Genomic DNA, 17364 nt, shown 5'->3' with positions numbered 1-17364 from the left:
CTATTATTATTTAAAAGTCTGCGCTGCCACATTGTCTTTTATAAGTAAATCACATCCAGCTGACTTATTTTTTTACTTCCATTACAGAATAAAAAAAAATATTCTAAAGGTGTTTGCTTTTATTGGTACGGTAGGAAAGTTCTATCAAAGCCCCATCTGGCAGCACTGATCCTAATATTGTATAGATGTATAGTTCTAAAAAAAAAGTTGAGGGGGGTTATATAGTGCCATGCAAAGTTCCAGTAAGCAATGTCACCCAATCAGATTTGATTTCTAATTTCTACAGGTTAATGGACTGGTGCAAAGTTTTAACACCTTTTTTAGCTTTTAGTCTTATACATTTCTGAGTGCACTGGTTATACAGCAATGGGATATTTTTCTGAACACTTTTTGGAATGCTCATCCCATTAGCCATTACAAATGGTTGTATAGATTTTTTAAACTAATATGTTCACCCAATGTTTACAGATTTATTCTCCAAGGTGTTTTTAACTGATAACGTATATATGTTTATAAAATTTAAAGCATTAGTAATACTTCTGAAAATGGCAGTCATTTTAAAGGAACAGTAACACCAAAAAATGAAAGTGTATAAAAGTAACTAAAATATAATGTGCTATGCTCTGTGAAAATTATTGAAAAGATTTGTATCAGAATATTCTTTTTTTTCTGTTTAAAATCAATAAAAATCATTTATATAAAAAAAAAATATATAATGTGCTGCTGCCCTGCACTGGTAAAAGTTGTGTGTTTACTTCAGAAAGTCTACTATAATTTATATAAATAAGCTGCTATGTAGCCATGGAGGCAGCCATTCAAAGGAGAAAAGGCACAGGCACATAGCAGATAACAGATAAAACACTATTGTATTCTAGAGAAATAATCTGTTATCTGCTATGTAACCTTTGCCTTTTCTCCTTTTTTCCAGCTTGAATGGCTGCCCCCGGGGCTACACAGCAGCTTATTATATAAATTATAGTAGTGTTACTGTAGCAAACACACCAGTTTTACCAGTGCAGGGCAACAGTGCATTACATTTTTATTACTTGAAAGCTCCTTCATTTTTTGGTGTTACTGTTCCTTTAACTGAAAGGGACAAATCACTAACATATAAGAGCTGTGCCATTCTACTGTAGGCTGGGGTACAAATGTAATATAATATAGGAGGCTAACAATGCCCCAGCCTAGTGACAAATCTGACTCTGAACCAGGAGGAATGCTAGGGTGACGTGAAGGAAACTTGTGCAAAAAAGAACATGATGCAGTGTTAGTGATACTGTCACCTTTTCCCATAAGCATCAGCAAAATCCATATTTCATGCTCTGAGTTCTCTTATGTGAGTTTCATATTATCCCTGAATATTATTATTAGTGATTGTTACAGAAATGGAATATGGCAAGGGTTTAAGAAATGGAGGCTAAATTAGGATTAGCTCAAAATGGTAAATTGCATCCTATTCCTACATCTCCATTACAACTGCTTATTTTACCTGGATTCATTCAGGGACCCTGCAGTAAATCTGAATATAAAATAAATAAACAATTCAATGCAATAAAATAAAATAATTTATTTGTAATAAAAAAAAAATTTTTTATTAAATATATGCAGACCTTTATATCAGGACAGACAGAACAGTCTAAAAATATGAAATGCAGAGACCAAGGACACACGTTACAGAAGAAGACAATGAAAATTTTGGAAGTGTTTTACTGACCACAATGGTAAGGAATAAGATTAAAGAGAATATATACATACAGGGGTTGGGTTATTATGTACACAGGACCACTGTTTGGCAACTAGTGTTAGCTGACACATCATGGAGCAAGAAAACTGTAACAAAGCATGGATTAATTGGAACAGAGCAGAATTTTAGGTATCATTACATACGGTGTAGCCAATACTATTCCTATACTAAGTCGAGTTTTGGTGGCAATGCAACATTTAAAGGTAGCTTGGAGTAACTTTGTTAAGAGGATCTTTAGGCAGATCTTTAATACAATGTCAGTAAAATTCACCACCATCCTTAGCGGGGCTGGTTCAAAGTCCTGCTTTGTGTTACCTGGGCTGGGTGAAATGCTCCACAGTGCGCTGACTCTCCTGCTTCAGCTCTTCTATGTGAGCATTTAGTCGCTGCAAAAGTTCATGTGATCGCTGCTCCTCTTCCTGCAGGAAGCGTGAGGCTACAGCATTTGCTGGGGAGGTGGGAGGAACTGGAAGCTGCAATGAAAAAGTTGATATACAACAAATAATTAAGGGGGTTGACTGTTATGTGTGTATTTAGCATAGCATGAGTGCTGAGTGCTGGCAGAAAACCTGAGTGGGTCTGTGGGTAATAATTACATGTGCCCTATTCACTGTAATACACACTTACAACATGAGGTAGTCCATAATATATCCTAACTGTGACAAGTTCCACAAGACAGAACCTTTATACAGAGAATGATGCCCAAGTTGGAAGTGGCTACTATGATTTAGGTAGAGATAGTTATTTTGCATTAATTGACAATTGCTTTCAAAGGACTAGTTTGTAGTAAAGGCTTTCTAATTACATATATACTATAGAGGGTTGCTTCCCTTCCTTACCGAAGAGGCAAGGTCTTCCACTGGCTCTGCGGAGGAATCCACATTTGTTGCACATATTGGTGATGCCATAGCTTGTTCCTTCCAAACCTCAGAGAATATGGACTCCAGCGAGCCTCCACTTGAAGCTGCATCTTGTTGGGACCTGAAAGTCTGCAGTTCCTGCTCATAAACCTTCAGCCGCTCCTGCATCATTGTCAGCTCCTGCTCCTGTTTCTTTAACAGCTCTTGAGATCTACTGTACAGAAGACAAGCAGCCAAAGAACCTATTAACAAGTTAATGTAAACTGTAAAAAGAAAACTTTTTTTTTATCCGCAGTTCTGTCACTTGGTGTGAATGGGAAGTGTAGAGGGGGAAAACCAGTGTAGAGGCCCTGTGGTTAATGTTTGCCTTTCATCCTCTTTTCTATATATACAAAAAATATATACAAATTATATATACAAAGCCAAATAAACACACAATGTCCAAGGATCCTGCCAGTGACAGCTTAGTAATGCTTTGGAATATGGCAAAAGTAATGCTGAGTACCCTGAGTTTGGACAAATTATACCTATTATTTATATTCTACACTGTGAACTATATCAATACATGCACTGTAGATGTTTAGCTGGAGACCAATAGATCACAACGAGTTCCATTAAGCTCATGTCAGAAGAAGCAGAAATGGCACTGTCATGTCCTTGCACATAGGTCATATTTTGGCCCAAAAATGGTAGGAAAAAGCTTTCTTTGGCCTTAGGCTATGGACACATGAGCCTGAGTTTATACGTAGGCTAAGAAACAGTCCCATATGTCTGCAGCCTTATCCTTAGTTTAAACTTTCCATTATTAAAAAATAGCTTGAGAAAAGAATGTTTAATAGGCACCTATCATGGAAAAATTGTTGCATGATAAATTCTTGAGGATTTTGACAGATTAATTTAACACTGAGCTCAATATTACATATTCCACATCAGTGTTGAGATAGTAGACTCAGGTGTGTAAAATTCATTAAAAGCAGCCCTCTACTTGCTGAGTCTGACCACCATTGGTTTAATCACAGTAAGAAAAGGTACCACAATATCAGCACAGCTGCATGCCAGTTCACTGATATCCGGTGAATCTTCTTGCTGTACGCAAACTGCATACATACCATAACTACTGCAGTGCATACAAGACTGCCAAATGCAGCAGAATAATGTTGGCTTCTTGTGGATTCCAGACTTGCTGTGCTTTTAATGCCCGAACCCAACAGGTATATACAATAATAGTACAGAATAAACAATGGATGTGTTGCTACAAATACTGTTACAATTATAGCTTATTACTATAACATATAAAATCATCAACCAAATGATATTATACAGTCAGTGCTGCTCGAACAAACATAATGTAATAAACTGCATGACTCCTCTTTTCCTTGCTTTATCTTGGTACCCATTTTTTCTAACATAAAAAGCAAAATATGAGTGTTGCTGCTCCTTAGACAGAATAGCCACCTCCTTCCAACATGGCTTACCTATCCACTGCATTCTGGATTTCAGACTCTCTTCTCTGCATGATCAGCTCCAGTTTCTCCTGTGTCTGCAGCAGCTCCTTTTGCAGCCTCTGATTTGCCTGCTCCAAATTATTCAGTGTCTGTAATATTGAACAGGTGTATGAAAGAAAGAAAACAGAAAAGAAAAAATAAATGTAATATTAAAGAAAAAAACTACCTTTTTCTAAAAGAAAAACAATGAATGTATATAAAATATTTCATATGGGGAATATTATAAAGATTTAGGAAGGCTAAACCATATATATTAAAAATGAATTATATGTTCTCCGAAGCCTTCAATTGGTAGCCTATCCCAAGAAAAAACATTTTTCTATCCTCCTCATCTGAAAGTGTTCTATATCTAACAAAACTATGATATCTTAAGCTTCTTAAACAGGAGGGTTTTTTTTGCATTTATAAACGCATTCTGAAAGCATAAAAACCACATATTTTGCATTTATATGTGTTTTTTTAAAAGGAACATAAGTACATATTTTGTTAGTGTAAACACAACCCTCTATTCTATGGTCTTTTGAACATGCATTAATCGCAAGAATATGTGGAGTCTAAAAAAGAAAAAACATAGCCCTGACTGCTCATGAGCACAAGCAGGAAGAATATAAGGGAATCAATAAAAAAAAAAAACTTGCGTCTCAAACACATAAGAAAAAATGCAAAGCAGGAGAATGTTAATGGAAGCAAATTAAGGGAACTAGCATGAGAAAGTTAAGACAACATACATATGCACAATGTACAAAAACTGAGCAGCCTGGAGCTCACCCTGTTTTCTGCTGCCTCTCTCTCTGCTCTCTCCCGTTCAGCTCGAATTTTCCTTTCCCAGTCGATGCCTGCATTGGAAGCCATTCTGATATCTCTCGTGTGTAACTCCTGAGTGAGCTGTGAGATCTCCTTCCTCATCCCATCCAGCACACTCTTGTGGGTCAGCTCAGTCTGTGAGAGCTGGCCTTTCAGCTGCCGAGACACAAATGTTAATAACATATCTGCACGCCTCCAAAAGACCTTCAAAGGTCTTCTGCACCGCAGAATACAGAAAAATTAAATATATCAAGTTGCAAATGAAGCTCATCTATCCCTATGCAGCCCTGGAATTAAATATTAATCCTGCCCAGTCCCAGCAGTACTTTCCAGTCACCTTGGGTGTTGCCATGCTAACCATTTTTATAAAACAATTATGTATAGTCAGCGATATACCAGTTATTCCTAATAAGCACTAAAAAGGGTACTATTTATTGCATTATGCTTGCTTATCCAATTGCAATATATATTGCATTGTAAAAGGATTTTTATACTAGCTGCTGAATGCTTTTGTAAGTGGGACTTCCCAAATCAAAGGATTACCCTGTTATTGCACAAAAAGGGAGTTTGCACTAATTAACCTCATAGCTTAATAACAGCTAAGCATTATCTTTTTATTATGTTTGGTACATAATTACCATTTTTACAATCCTACTTGTTTTTACAAAAGCCGTGAAGGAGAAGATGGAGGAACGATGGTGACAGTCCTTCTCCTGCCTCTCTGATCAGTTTTCTGAAGGGACAGGACTGGCCTATTTTGAACTCCTGACACAATGAGAACTTCCTATATGCCTACATCATGTTTAGGCTTTGCCCTTACTTTTTTCCCATTGGACCAATTCATTGGTTGCTTGTGCATTCCAGTTCCATAAATTAAAAGGATATTGGTTAATTTCTCCCTTGCAAAGGCATAGGCCACATATCACAGATCTAACACACAGTTGTGTTAGAGTTGCAGCACTCTGTCACAGACACAGGAAGCAATGTCAGACTGACGGGAGACACAGTAAATAGAAGTTAAATCTGCTGCCAGTACTATGTGTGACATCATATAAAGAAGTAAAAAGGAGATTGTAGAGGATGATTCTGAGGAGAATCTCTCTTCAGCTGCACATTTTTTATTAACTATTTATATGACAAATATTCCATTAATGTGACCTGTTAAGATTTCTGAATGTTGTACAAAGGTGAACAAACCCTTTAACAAATTTGGGGGTTTTACTGGTCAGTTGTCCTCACCTTTTTCATTTCAGCCAAGCATTTTTTATGTTCCTCTTCAACCTCATGTAGATATTCCGCCTTTGCTTTTAGCTCCTTTGCCAGCAGCTGACACTGTGTTGCCACAGACTCAACACTAAAAGAGTGATACAGAGAACCCTTAGTGACAGACATAACAGCTGCTCACCAAGTGGGGATTTTAAAAAGAGCAAATATAACATTAGTGGCAGTTTAGGATTTCTTTTTCCAATTTTTATTAGAAAAAGTCTTGCCAAAAAGTTGAAGAGCTGTTGCAAATGAATTTTCTCTAAGGCCTATAGCAAACATGATGAGTGGAAGGTCTTTCACATAACAATCCTTGCATACTGCCTAGCAGCAACGCCACTAGGCATGGTTATTATAGGAAGGAATTTGTGATAATTCTTAGTTTCAGGGTTGTTTGGCTGATAATTATTCCTACATATATTAGGCAGGCAATGCCTAGGTCTTTATATTTAAAAGATTAAGTCTTGGTAAAGCCAAGCAAGCTCTATAATTTTTCATGACAGCTTTAGTTTTTAGCTTTAGTTGTATTAATGCTACCTAAACATTGTGGACAGTAAATCTGCTCCTAGCCCTATTAATGTTATAAACAGAGACAAAAATAATCTATCTGCAGAATAAGACTATGCATTAAATTCATAAATTGAAAAAGGTATATTTCCTAATTAACAACTTAACTGTTTTGGTAAGTAAGAGAAAATATTAATACACCGCAATCCAGTCTAATGTTAGGCTCTAATAAAAACAGAAGCTCTCGAAAGGATAAGATACCTGTCTTCCAAACAGGTCACCTCGGCCTGTAGTCTCTGTTCATTCATTCGACTGACAGACAGCTCAGATCTTACAGCCTCCACTTCAGTCTGGCCTCCTATTAGTCTATTTTCCTGTAACTGTTCCTCCAGAGACCTGTCAAGCAACAGTTAAGAAAGGGGGTCAAATAATATGTCAGGTGGTATATAACATTAGTGATGAATTCCAAACACCAGCTAAATGATCTGCTGATAACCAACAAAAGTGTAATATTACTATAACAGCATAAATTAATTTAAAATAATGTTTTTTCTTATATTTATATACATTAGGCAGAACAGTTTCAGCTTCAGTGACATTTATATCTTGCTGCTTTAGAGAGGTTGTGCAGGGGCTTGTTCCTTCCCCGTGACATCACCAAACGAACTCATGAAACAAAGCAGACACAGCACCAAGCAGCGCCAGCAAGTTGGATGCTCTCTGGTGGGTATATGCAGTGCAGAAATATATCCGCTTCAGTAAATCTGCTTTTTGATATTGTCTTTTGTAACTCTTACCTGATGCTGTTCTTTTCTCTTTGAGCCTCACTTCCCCTGCTCCCTTCTTGGAGATACTCATCTTTCTGAGTTCTAGAGCCCTGTAGAAATTCTGTGTGAGCTTTTAAAGTGGCCTTTAGCTCGGCCTTCTCATCCTTAAGTGCCTACATGAATAATCACATACGTGAGCATACAGAATCTGGAGAAGCTTGTTGAGAATTGTACAAATACAAACAGAAGATGAGTTTAATGATTACAGATAAATAGCTGGACTGTATTACCTTTACTAAGGCTTTACCCCATCTAAGACGTTAACTTTGCACAAAATATACAAATATTTTAAAAGATAAAATATCAAATATTATCAGGAAATCCAAATATCGCCTTCTGTGAAGATGTGCTTTAGGGCTCTGGTACACGGGGAGATTAGTCGCCCGCGACAAATCTCCCTTGTTGCCGGCGACTAATCTCCCCAATATGACATCCCACCAACGAAAATGTAAATCGCTGGTGGGATGGCGTACGCAGCGCCGCGATTTGCCGAAGTATGCCATCCCACTGGCGATTTACATTTTTGCCGGTGGGATGTCATATCGGGGAGTTTAGTCACCCGCAACAAGGGGGATTAATACTTCCCTCTAACATGGTACCTATGTGCACACCTGAATGATTTGCCGTGAGTGCGCCATTTCCTGTTCTGCCCGCTTCTGTCCTTCAACGGCAGAGCGCAGCTGCATTTTCAGAGTCTCCACTTCCTCTTCTTTAACACAAAGACTGTCATTGGCCCGAAGCAACTGACCACTGAGGTTTTGAAGTTCAGAGCAGCCAGCTAGGCTTGTCTGCTCCAGCATCTGTTTGCGATTATGTTGCTGTATAGAGAAATGTAAAGGGCAATCTATTACCAACAAAAATATACTTACAGGTAAATTTTTTTCAACAGTCAGAACCCCTCCTATAATGAAGCACAATAAGCAAAATAACTATTTCCCTTGGACTGTGTAGAATCAATCAGCTTTTGGAGAAAAAAATCCATAAGAGAGAACACCACAACAGGAAGTAAGCAACTTCAAACTACATCTTAGTCAAAATAAAGGAAGTATGTCTGCCTAGGAAATAAAGAACTAAGCAAGCTGTTATGTAGGCTTTCTGTGCAGAAGTCTACTGAAGCTTATTATTAAACTACAGAGATTTCCTCATGGTATGACAGTAACCTCAATGTGACACCAAGTAATAGGATCCTGAAGTATATAAGGACGGTAAGGCGAACACCAATATGACCCTAGACGTCATGTAGCAAATGTATGGATTATGTCAATATTATGCCCTAATCAAAGTCGTAATATATGGCTGCATTCCAACAGTTCAGCTTATGTCTATGGCTGTGCCAATAATTTACACGGACATCTCTATATCTGGTCACCAAGATGGTAGCATTCATCTGCTATGGCCTCTGCAAAAATCCTTCCAGTATTTGCTCAGACCACATCTCGACAGGGGCCACCAAACAGACTGCAGATAAGAAAGAAGCCCCCAGTTTTCCTTCTCTACTAAAATAGGTTCTTTAAAGCTTATTGCTGTCTCTGCAGTCTGTTTCTGTATTTTTTAAACCCCTGGACATGCTGGTGTAAGGATTCTGTGTAGAAACAGCAATTGCTACTCACTTCTTAAATTAATTTACTTTACCATTTTTTTAAGACCTTGGGACAAGTATACATTACACAGGAAAACATCCATGTGTACCTCAACATCCCATTAACTCTAATCTGTCTACAATTCCCAGTGCTTTGTATCGACCAATAAGTATCACAGCATAGTGTGTAATATAAAACTAGCTATGTTCACCTTGGTTGCCCACCTTGGTGGAACCAGTGACCATTCATACAGCTTTGTCAGTCTGGTTGTCAGTCCTGCTCAGGTAGTGAAAAAATTATTACTTCCTAAGAGCCCATAAGATGAAAAAACTAAGGCAGGCAGCTCCAGACTGGAAGAGTTGTGGGCCAAGAATTATTCTGCAGAGTGTCCTGTTTTCTAATGAGAGGGCTCTTTTGTCCGATTAAAGTAATTAATTCATGTAAGCATTGCATGACTAAAAAAACAACTCATCTGATAATATACCTGGTACATTTCTGCCTGCTCACTCAAAGTTTTGCGTTGTGCCTCAAGTCCAGCCAGTTGCTGCTGATACAACAGACGCTGCTTCTCCCAATCCAAAGACCTCTGTCGGAATTCCTATGGGAACACCCACCAGTGATTGCATTTATTAACAGTATAATTCAAAAGAATCACAATACTTTTCAAAACAAGGATCATTTATATCTACAACAATAACAGCAGTCCATCTGCTCAGTCATAATTACAGCAAACAAATAACTGAGTAGTTTTTACACAGGAACTTACACAAAGGCAACCTTCAGTTGCACAGGAGTACATGGAAGTTGAGTATTTTCATTCCACAAAAGCTTGAACACCCAAGGTTACAATTACTTAAACTATAAATTGTCTTTCTCTATTACTTTATCTAAGAAGTAAGTGCATATTTAAAAAGGTTCAGCTCCCTTACAACCACTTAGACTGTAAACTCTATATGGGAGGGTTGTCCTTCCACTTGTCTCTGACACTTAGCTCTTAATTTTTAATTTAACTGTACTTTGTACTTGCAAAATATAATTTTTGGCAAATAAAAGAAACAAAATTCTAAGCAGCCTTGCAATATACATTTATTACAAGTTTGTAATGGTTTTTGAGTTGGTATATATAATTGCTATTAGAAGCAGTGTTTGCCTGTCCTTTTCTAATCTCTGCCCTGGTGGCTCAGACTGTTGAAACAATGTAACACAAGCAGCAGACTGACAGACCTGACTTGCTGGAGAAGCAAGACCTTTGCGACATTGTTTAAAATGTAACAGCCAGGAGTTCAGCAAATGCTGCTTTCAATAGCAATTACATTTACAAATAACGTTTAAAGCGCTACAAATTTTTAATTATTTCATATTGGAAAGTTGCTTAGAATTATGTTTTCTTTCATTATGCAAAAAATTATTTTTGGGGTTGACATGCCCTTTAAAGAACAATAAAAATGAATATGGCTAAAATTCCATATTTTTTATAGTGAACCAGCCTAAAGTTTCAGCATCTTTGTAGCAGCAATGATCCAGGCCTTCAGAGTTGTCGCAGGAGCCCTCCATCTTGAATTTTGAAATTCACATGCTCACATGCTCAGTGTGCTCTGGGCAGCTGTTGAGAAGCTGAGCTTAGGGGTCATCACAAAGTATTGAGCAGAAAATGAAGTTGGCCTGTAAAATAAGCTGAGACTGCAGGGCTAATTATTAAAGTCTGATGCTAGCTAACTGGTTTCAGAGCTGCCACACACACAGTATATTGTAAGTGGGTCCCTAAGCTCAGGTAAGTGCCAGCAGCACAGAGTATGGGTAAGGGAATCAGCAGAAAAGAAGATGGGGGGCTACTGGGGCATATTTGGGGGCACAGATCTTCCCTGCTAAAGGGCTGTGGTTGCCTCTGGCTGGTACAGGAGCACAAAACATAATGAACAACATTTCTGCCCTACCTGTTTGCTTAAGCTTTGGTTTACCTTGAATGTATAGTTCAGTACAGTGCCGTGTGCACAAGTAGCATTATATAAATAAAAATATACATACCTCTAACCGCCGCGTCAGGCGGCTGACTTCAGATCTTTCCTCGTCTACTTTATTCTTCATCTCTGATCGCAGGTGCTTCTTCTGTACTTTCTCGTAACTTTTTTTTAATCTGTTTAACTGAGCAAAACAGTGAAATATTTTAAGATCCTAAAAATACTGCTTTAAAAGAGAAAGAAAGGTAAAAGTAAGCTTTATCAGAAAGGTCTATGTAAATACAGCCATAAGCACTCACAGAAACGCTGCACTGACTTCTTTGTCAAAATATTTCTTGTGTCTGTAATTCCTGTGCCACAGACATGCAGCTTTCTGCTCTCTCCTGCTCCCCCCTCCCTCAAGAATCCTAAGAACTCACTCCCCACCTTAGGAATGTGAATCTGAGCCAATCAGCAGGAAGCTGAGCATGTTCACTTGGTCTGGGTGTCTGTGCAGGAGTGAGGCATTATGGGAACTTTCTTTACACAGCTCAGCGTTTTTTCTTCCTGTTTGGCTTCTGATCTTCTGAACGGGAGAAATATAGGGAGACTTAAGGGCACTACTGAGAAGGTATGCCTGCAGCTTGAGATTAACTCTTTACTAGCCTTTCCTTCTCCTTTAATGAGGGCACAGATTGTATGGAGATAAAAGGCAGATAGGCCAGCTGTGTTATGAAAGCAAATCCAATGACACGCAAGGACATGTTGGATAAGGCAGGGCTAAAGAGTATTGCTCACCTCCTCCTTAAAGCCTGACAGTTGAGCCTCATACTGTACAGTCTTATTCTGAGTCTCTTCTTCCTGCTGTATGAGCTGCTGTCTCAGTCTTCTAACCTGTAGGAATCAGATTAGTTTATCCCCAAAAATACACATAATTCAAAGATAAATAATGTACATCCCAAACTAACACAGTTGTGTACTAAATGCTCATGGAACATATGTATCTGTGAGTGTCATAGACAGGAGGGAGGAATAACCGAGGTCTGAGAGAGGGGTATCCTGTGGAGTGGTCAAACTCAAAAGGGGGAATTCACAAAAGTGGCAATATTGAGACAAAATAAAAATGCAGATAGACTTGTCGGATTTTCCACCTTATTCACAAATCTCTATCTCCACTTTTGTAAAAATTTTTTAGATTTTGTCTTTTAGATGTAATTTTACTGACAATTTGTCTTTTGCCCTTTTAAAATCTGTTGGTGTGCCATCAAACCCAGACCCACATCTACACAAGCCTTGGAATAACAATTTTACCTGCAGAATTGTAGCATTTTATTTGCCAGTCATTTCACTTTAGGGGCATTTCCTGAAGGGGAATTATAGTTTGCCCATGAAAACTATCAGTTTCTTAAGGACAACCTGGACTTTATAATTTTTTGTGTAATTCCACTTCTGTAACAAAATTTAGGGGTCTAAATACCAAAGTTTTATTTTATATGTGGAAATACAACTGATTTAGAAATCGCCATGTTTCATGAATATGCCAGTGCCAAATATGTATAGTTTTATGGAGTGTCAGTGAAGTGCTGCTAAAATTAAAAATTACCTGGGAGGCGTTACTGTTCCTTCCATTATATATAAAGATTTAATAATGCAAATATGAGGTAAAAACTTGTTTATGAAAATGTTAATGATGGTTTTTGCAGCTATTGTTCTAGGGTTTCTGTTTGTCCCCTGACAATAGGCCGCTAATCCCTATCAATCTGCTAATGATCCACCAATGGTGCTCCTACAAGAGGTGTGACTTGAAGAATGGGTGAAACAAAGCAAAACAGAAGATCTTAGAATTGACCTGAGAGAGTTACACTGAGCTGTACGCCATTTTGGAAATGTCTGGGGGCCTCTTAGAGATTAATATGCAGAAGAGGAAATATCTATATTTCAAACAGGAAAACAAAGTGACCAATTCTTATAAATAAGGCATAATATACAATAAGTGCACTAGACTGCACTAATCCTAAGCCACAATGCTGGTTCTGTCTGTAACTTCTCAACTGGTCTACCTCCTGGTTTAAGTGATCTTCTCTGTCCAGTGAAGATTTCAGCTCCTGCTCTTTCAGCTCTAGACGGGTCTTGAGTGTTTCAGTCTCTGCTTCCCACTGCGACCTCTTGTGATCCAGCATAATGTCTATCTGCCTCATGAGTTCCTGCAGCTCAGCCTCACAGGAGCCTTGCAAAGACCTAATGAAGATGAACACAGAGTTATAAAAAAAGCAGCAGATGTAAATAAATATGTTTATATATTGGTTTTCAGACTCACCCCTTACAGTCATACATTTAATTGACCAGTCCTCCTTAATTTTAAAGCAAGGTATAGATAAATACAAATGTTATTATATCAGTAATAATAACAGTATTAGAATTATTACTGACTTCTAATAAATGTTCACCTCAAATCTAAAACATGCTGGGCGATTAACAGAATTGATCCCACTGTCCAAACCTGTAACTTAGGTTACTCACCCCATTCTCTCTTGTTGCTGAATCCCTTGTAACAAAGCTTCCATTCCGTTTATTTAACAGCCTGCAAATGGCTATTACTAGAAAACACAGAGAGGGCACAGAAAATATTTTAGCAAGAAAAATAGTACCACTGGTGCTACATATACTGTTAGGGCATAGACACATGGGGGAATAGTCGCCATGGCTATTAAAAAAGTAAGCTGTGGCAATTAATCGCGCAATGGGCAGCGTATAAGTAGCTGCGACTAATCACAGGCAGATTATTTGCTGTGACTTTTTTCAAAAGTTGTGGCAACTAATTGCAACATCTTCCCCCTTAAGAACTATAGAAGCACAGCCTTGAGATATACAGTCTTTGCGAGTGCGCAAACACTAGACCATCCAAGAATCATGTAACACATCTCATTTTATTGGAACTTGATTAAAACCTGCTTGACGCATCTCGTGTCTTGCCCTTAGTGATAAGCATAAAACCATTCCATCTGTATATCTGGGTGTGTGATCATTCGGCACTTTTCCCTTAAGATATACAATTGGAATGGTTTTATGGTTATGACTAAGTACAGGACACAAAACGCATCAAGCTTGTTTTAATCAAGTTCCAATAAAATGAGAAGTTTTACCCGATTCTTGGATGGTCGGTGGTCGAGTGTTTGCACACTCACAAATATTGGATGCCAGAACATAGTGCTTTTATACCGCCATTGTGCTGAAAATTTTCAGCACTATTGTAGTATAAAAGCACAATTATTATTTATGATGCATGGAGTGCTGGTCCTTTATCTTCTATAAAGCTTTGATTGTGCACCTTCAGTTGGCAAGAGTATTGTGTGCAGACTTTATCTGAGAAAATATATAATATATATATATCAATCCAAATAGCACTCCAAATAGCACTCCAAGGCTCAATATTCTGCGGGGTGCACAGCCAAAATTTAACTACACAGAAAATAATAATCATCCGTGGCCGGCACACCCTTCAATACTTTATCAAAAATTTATTGAAAACATATTGTTTAAAACAGACGTTTCAGTCCTCATTAGGACCTTTCTCAAGGATCCTTGAGAAAGGTCCTAATGAGGACCGAAACGTCGGTTTTAAACAATATGTTTTCAATAAATTTTTGATAAAGTATTGAAGGGTGTGCCGGTCACGGATGATTATTATTTTATATATATATATATATATATATATATATATATATATATATATACGGATTGGAGATTTCAAAGCGACAGGCTGCTTTCATTATCTCTTAAAGTCGAGAGTCTTATTTCGATTGAGTTAGGCCTAATACATCTTTTAGGCAAAAGGAACACCCCCCAAAGGATGTTTTAGAATTCACTCTCTCACAATCACCAGAAATCCTGTCCCTTTATGTGCAGGCTATGTGCCAAAATCAGTTTTGTTACATTTTGTTTGTGCTAGAATCAATTATTTAAGTGAGCTGTGACACATTTGCTAGGAATGGGAGCCCGCACCCCAAAGACATAGTAGATTTATCAATCAAAATCAGACTCCTGACACCTGCATGAGGACAGAATGAAGAGACGAGGGGGGGAGTGAAGAGTCACTTGATTATTTCAGAAAAGCTCCAAAATCTTTAATTGAATATATTTAAGAAATGTCCTATTTGGCATGATGTAGCTTGTACATATGTTGTGCACGATGGCTTGTTTGCACAAGATACAGGATTGGGCACCATATCACACAAATTTCACACCATAACTTTACATTCTGTCGACTTTAAAAGGAATGTGATAATGCATTTTTTGTAAAAATATTCTGTCCACAAGTTACAGTCTGTGCTGGGGGGATCAGCGCTGTGAGTGATACATGGGCGCTCAGGGAATGATCCTGTACTTGCCATCTCCCTAAGCCCCAACTCGCCCAGCCCCATTCCCAGACTGGTGTCCTTTCCTTTCCATTCCTTTGTGTTTGCAGGACATGTAGCCCCAAAACCCTGAAACTCCTTCAGAAAAGATGTTTAAAGGGGAACTATTGCGATAATGAAAGTTTAATATCCCACTGCTCATTTAACAACTTTGGAATCATTTCTCCCCAGTGCTGGAAGCCAATGGAACATAAACAAACGTCCAGTTTCCATTATTTTGACGGCACTAGGCTGACAAAATCAACTATATATGAATTCACCGACGCCCATTGATAGCAAAAAGAAGCCGCACTTGAAAATAGAGGCATCAAATAAGTCTTTTCCTCGTCCCATAGTCAGTCAGTAGAGGGACCGGGTATGGCGGTGAGACCGGCACAGTAACAGGAAGAGCAGACGACCTTACCTCCCCAGCAAGGCAGCCTAGACGAGAAAAAGCGGGGAGGTTAAGGGCTAACTCCCAAATGACACTGTAGGGAACATACAGTCATGTGATCCCCATTGCGCGCTAAAGTCCCCGATCCTAAGGGTGAGCGCTTCCGGGTACACAGATCGCTGCAGTTACTGATTGGTTGGAAGCAGAGGGCGGGCTGTTTCAAACAAACCTACGGTAGCCGTACTGGGACATTCGTAACCAGAGGCATTGTCCTGGAAGTTACAGCGTGAACAGTCTCCTAATCTGCCTCTGCTTAGTGGACGAGCGTTGTGTTTGGGGCAGCAGTTTCCAGACTTTAGAGAGCCCCGCCAAAGGTTGAATTTGGGGGAGAACATGTAGTTGTAAATATAGATATCATGGGAACTTGGGCCGGTACCCTATATAAGTTACCCTGAAACGTGACCAGAGAAAGTCCCTGCTGTGCCCAGTGCACTCGAGGGTTTATTTTCTCACGATTTTTATAGATTTTTCAAGCGTCTGTATAAGGATGTTTTAACCAAGAGTGTAGGTGGGCCAGTGATATCCATGCTAGGTGCAGCCCCACTGCATTCTATTCACTTGTATAGGGATTCTTAGGGACATATACTGTATATATATCAGTGGAAGTGAGGGGTCACTCTGATAAATTCCAAAACTATCCCATACACTTGTGTAAGAGCTGCGTAGTTTCACTGTGGCACAATGTGAGCCCTAGTTCTTTATGAAATATTCCTCTCAGTGCAAAGTTATTCCAGACAGGACTTACTGAGCCTAAATCAGCAGAATATCCCAGTGCATCAGCCTGTTTTTCTTACCCACAATGCCAAGTCCTTCCTACAATTCCAGCCTAATAGCAGGTGCCACAACCTGGCTGAGGTAACAATGCGGACACCCAGGGCCACCATCAGAAATCACGGGGCCCCTCACAACAAAAATTTCTGGGCCCCCCTCCCACCAGTACAAAGGACTCACAGACATGGTACATTGGTAGCCAGCAGTGCCCCCCCCTAGTACATTGGTAGCCAGCAGTGCCCCTCTAGTACATTGGTAGCCAGCTGTGCCCCCCCAGTACATTGGTAGCCAGCTGTGCCCCCCCAGTACATTGGTAGCCAGCTGTGCCCCCCCAGTACATTGGTAGCCAGCAGTGCCCCCCCAGTACATTGGTAGCCAGCAGTGCCCCTCTAGTACATTGGTAGTCAGCTGTGCCCCCCCAGTACATTGGTAGCCAGCTGTGCCCCCCCAGTACATTGGTAGCCAACAGTGCCCCCTCAGTACATTGATAGCCAGCAGTGCCCCCCCTAGTACATTGGTTGCCAGCAGGGCCCCCCTAATGCATTGGTAGCCAGCAGTGCCCCCCAGTACATTGGTAGCCTGCAGTGCCCCCCCCAGTACATTGGTAGCCAGCAGTGCCCCCCCAGTACATTGGTAGCCAGCAGTGCCCCCCCTAGTACATTGGTTGCCAGCAGGGCCCCCCTAATGCATTGGTAGCCAGCAGTGCCCCCCAGTACAT

General features: G+C 39.4%; 1 protein-coding gene across 3 annotated transcripts; it reads right to left on the bottom strand.

Annotated features, from left to right (window-relative positions):
* Positions 1-1547: 1547 nt before the first annotated feature.
* Positions 1548-16018, bottom strand: cep63 (centrosomal protein 63kDa). 3 transcript variants are annotated; one of them, XM_031902631.1, is made up of 14 exons: positions 15846-16018; positions 13548-13624; positions 13088-13265; positions 11826-11921; positions 11116-11232; positions 9575-9688; positions 8122-8328; positions 7481-7623; positions 6945-7079; positions 6153-6267; positions 4878-5069; positions 4080-4198; positions 2584-2815; positions 1548-2217 (listed from the first exon to the last, which is right to left on the bottom strand). In XM_031902631.1, the coding sequence occupies exons 2-14, from the start codon at positions 13589-13591 to the stop codon at positions 2056-2058; spliced, it is 1854 nt and encodes a 617-aa protein (XP_031758491.1). In that variant the 5' UTR covers positions 13592-13624; positions 15846-16018; the 3' UTR covers positions 1548-2055. The 3 variants fall into 3 exon arrangements, with proteins under 3 accessions (XP_031758491.1, XP_012826724.2, XP_002935124.3); XM_012971270.3 differs by having other exon boundaries at positions 2584-2818; positions 15735-16017; XM_002935078.5 differs by having other exon boundaries at positions 2584-2818; positions 15846-16017.
* Positions 16019-17364: the final 1346 nt, after the last annotated feature.

This window comes from Xenopus tropicalis, chromosome 5 (assembly GCF_000004195.4).
Source record: "Xenopus tropicalis strain Nigerian chromosome 5, UCB_Xtro_10.0, whole genome shotgun sequence".
Taxonomy (NCBI): domain Eukaryota; kingdom Metazoa; phylum Chordata; class Amphibia; order Anura; family Pipidae; genus Xenopus; species Xenopus tropicalis.
The sequence above is the reverse complement of the archived record's forward strand: the minus strand, read 5'-3'. Positions and strand labels throughout refer to the sequence as shown.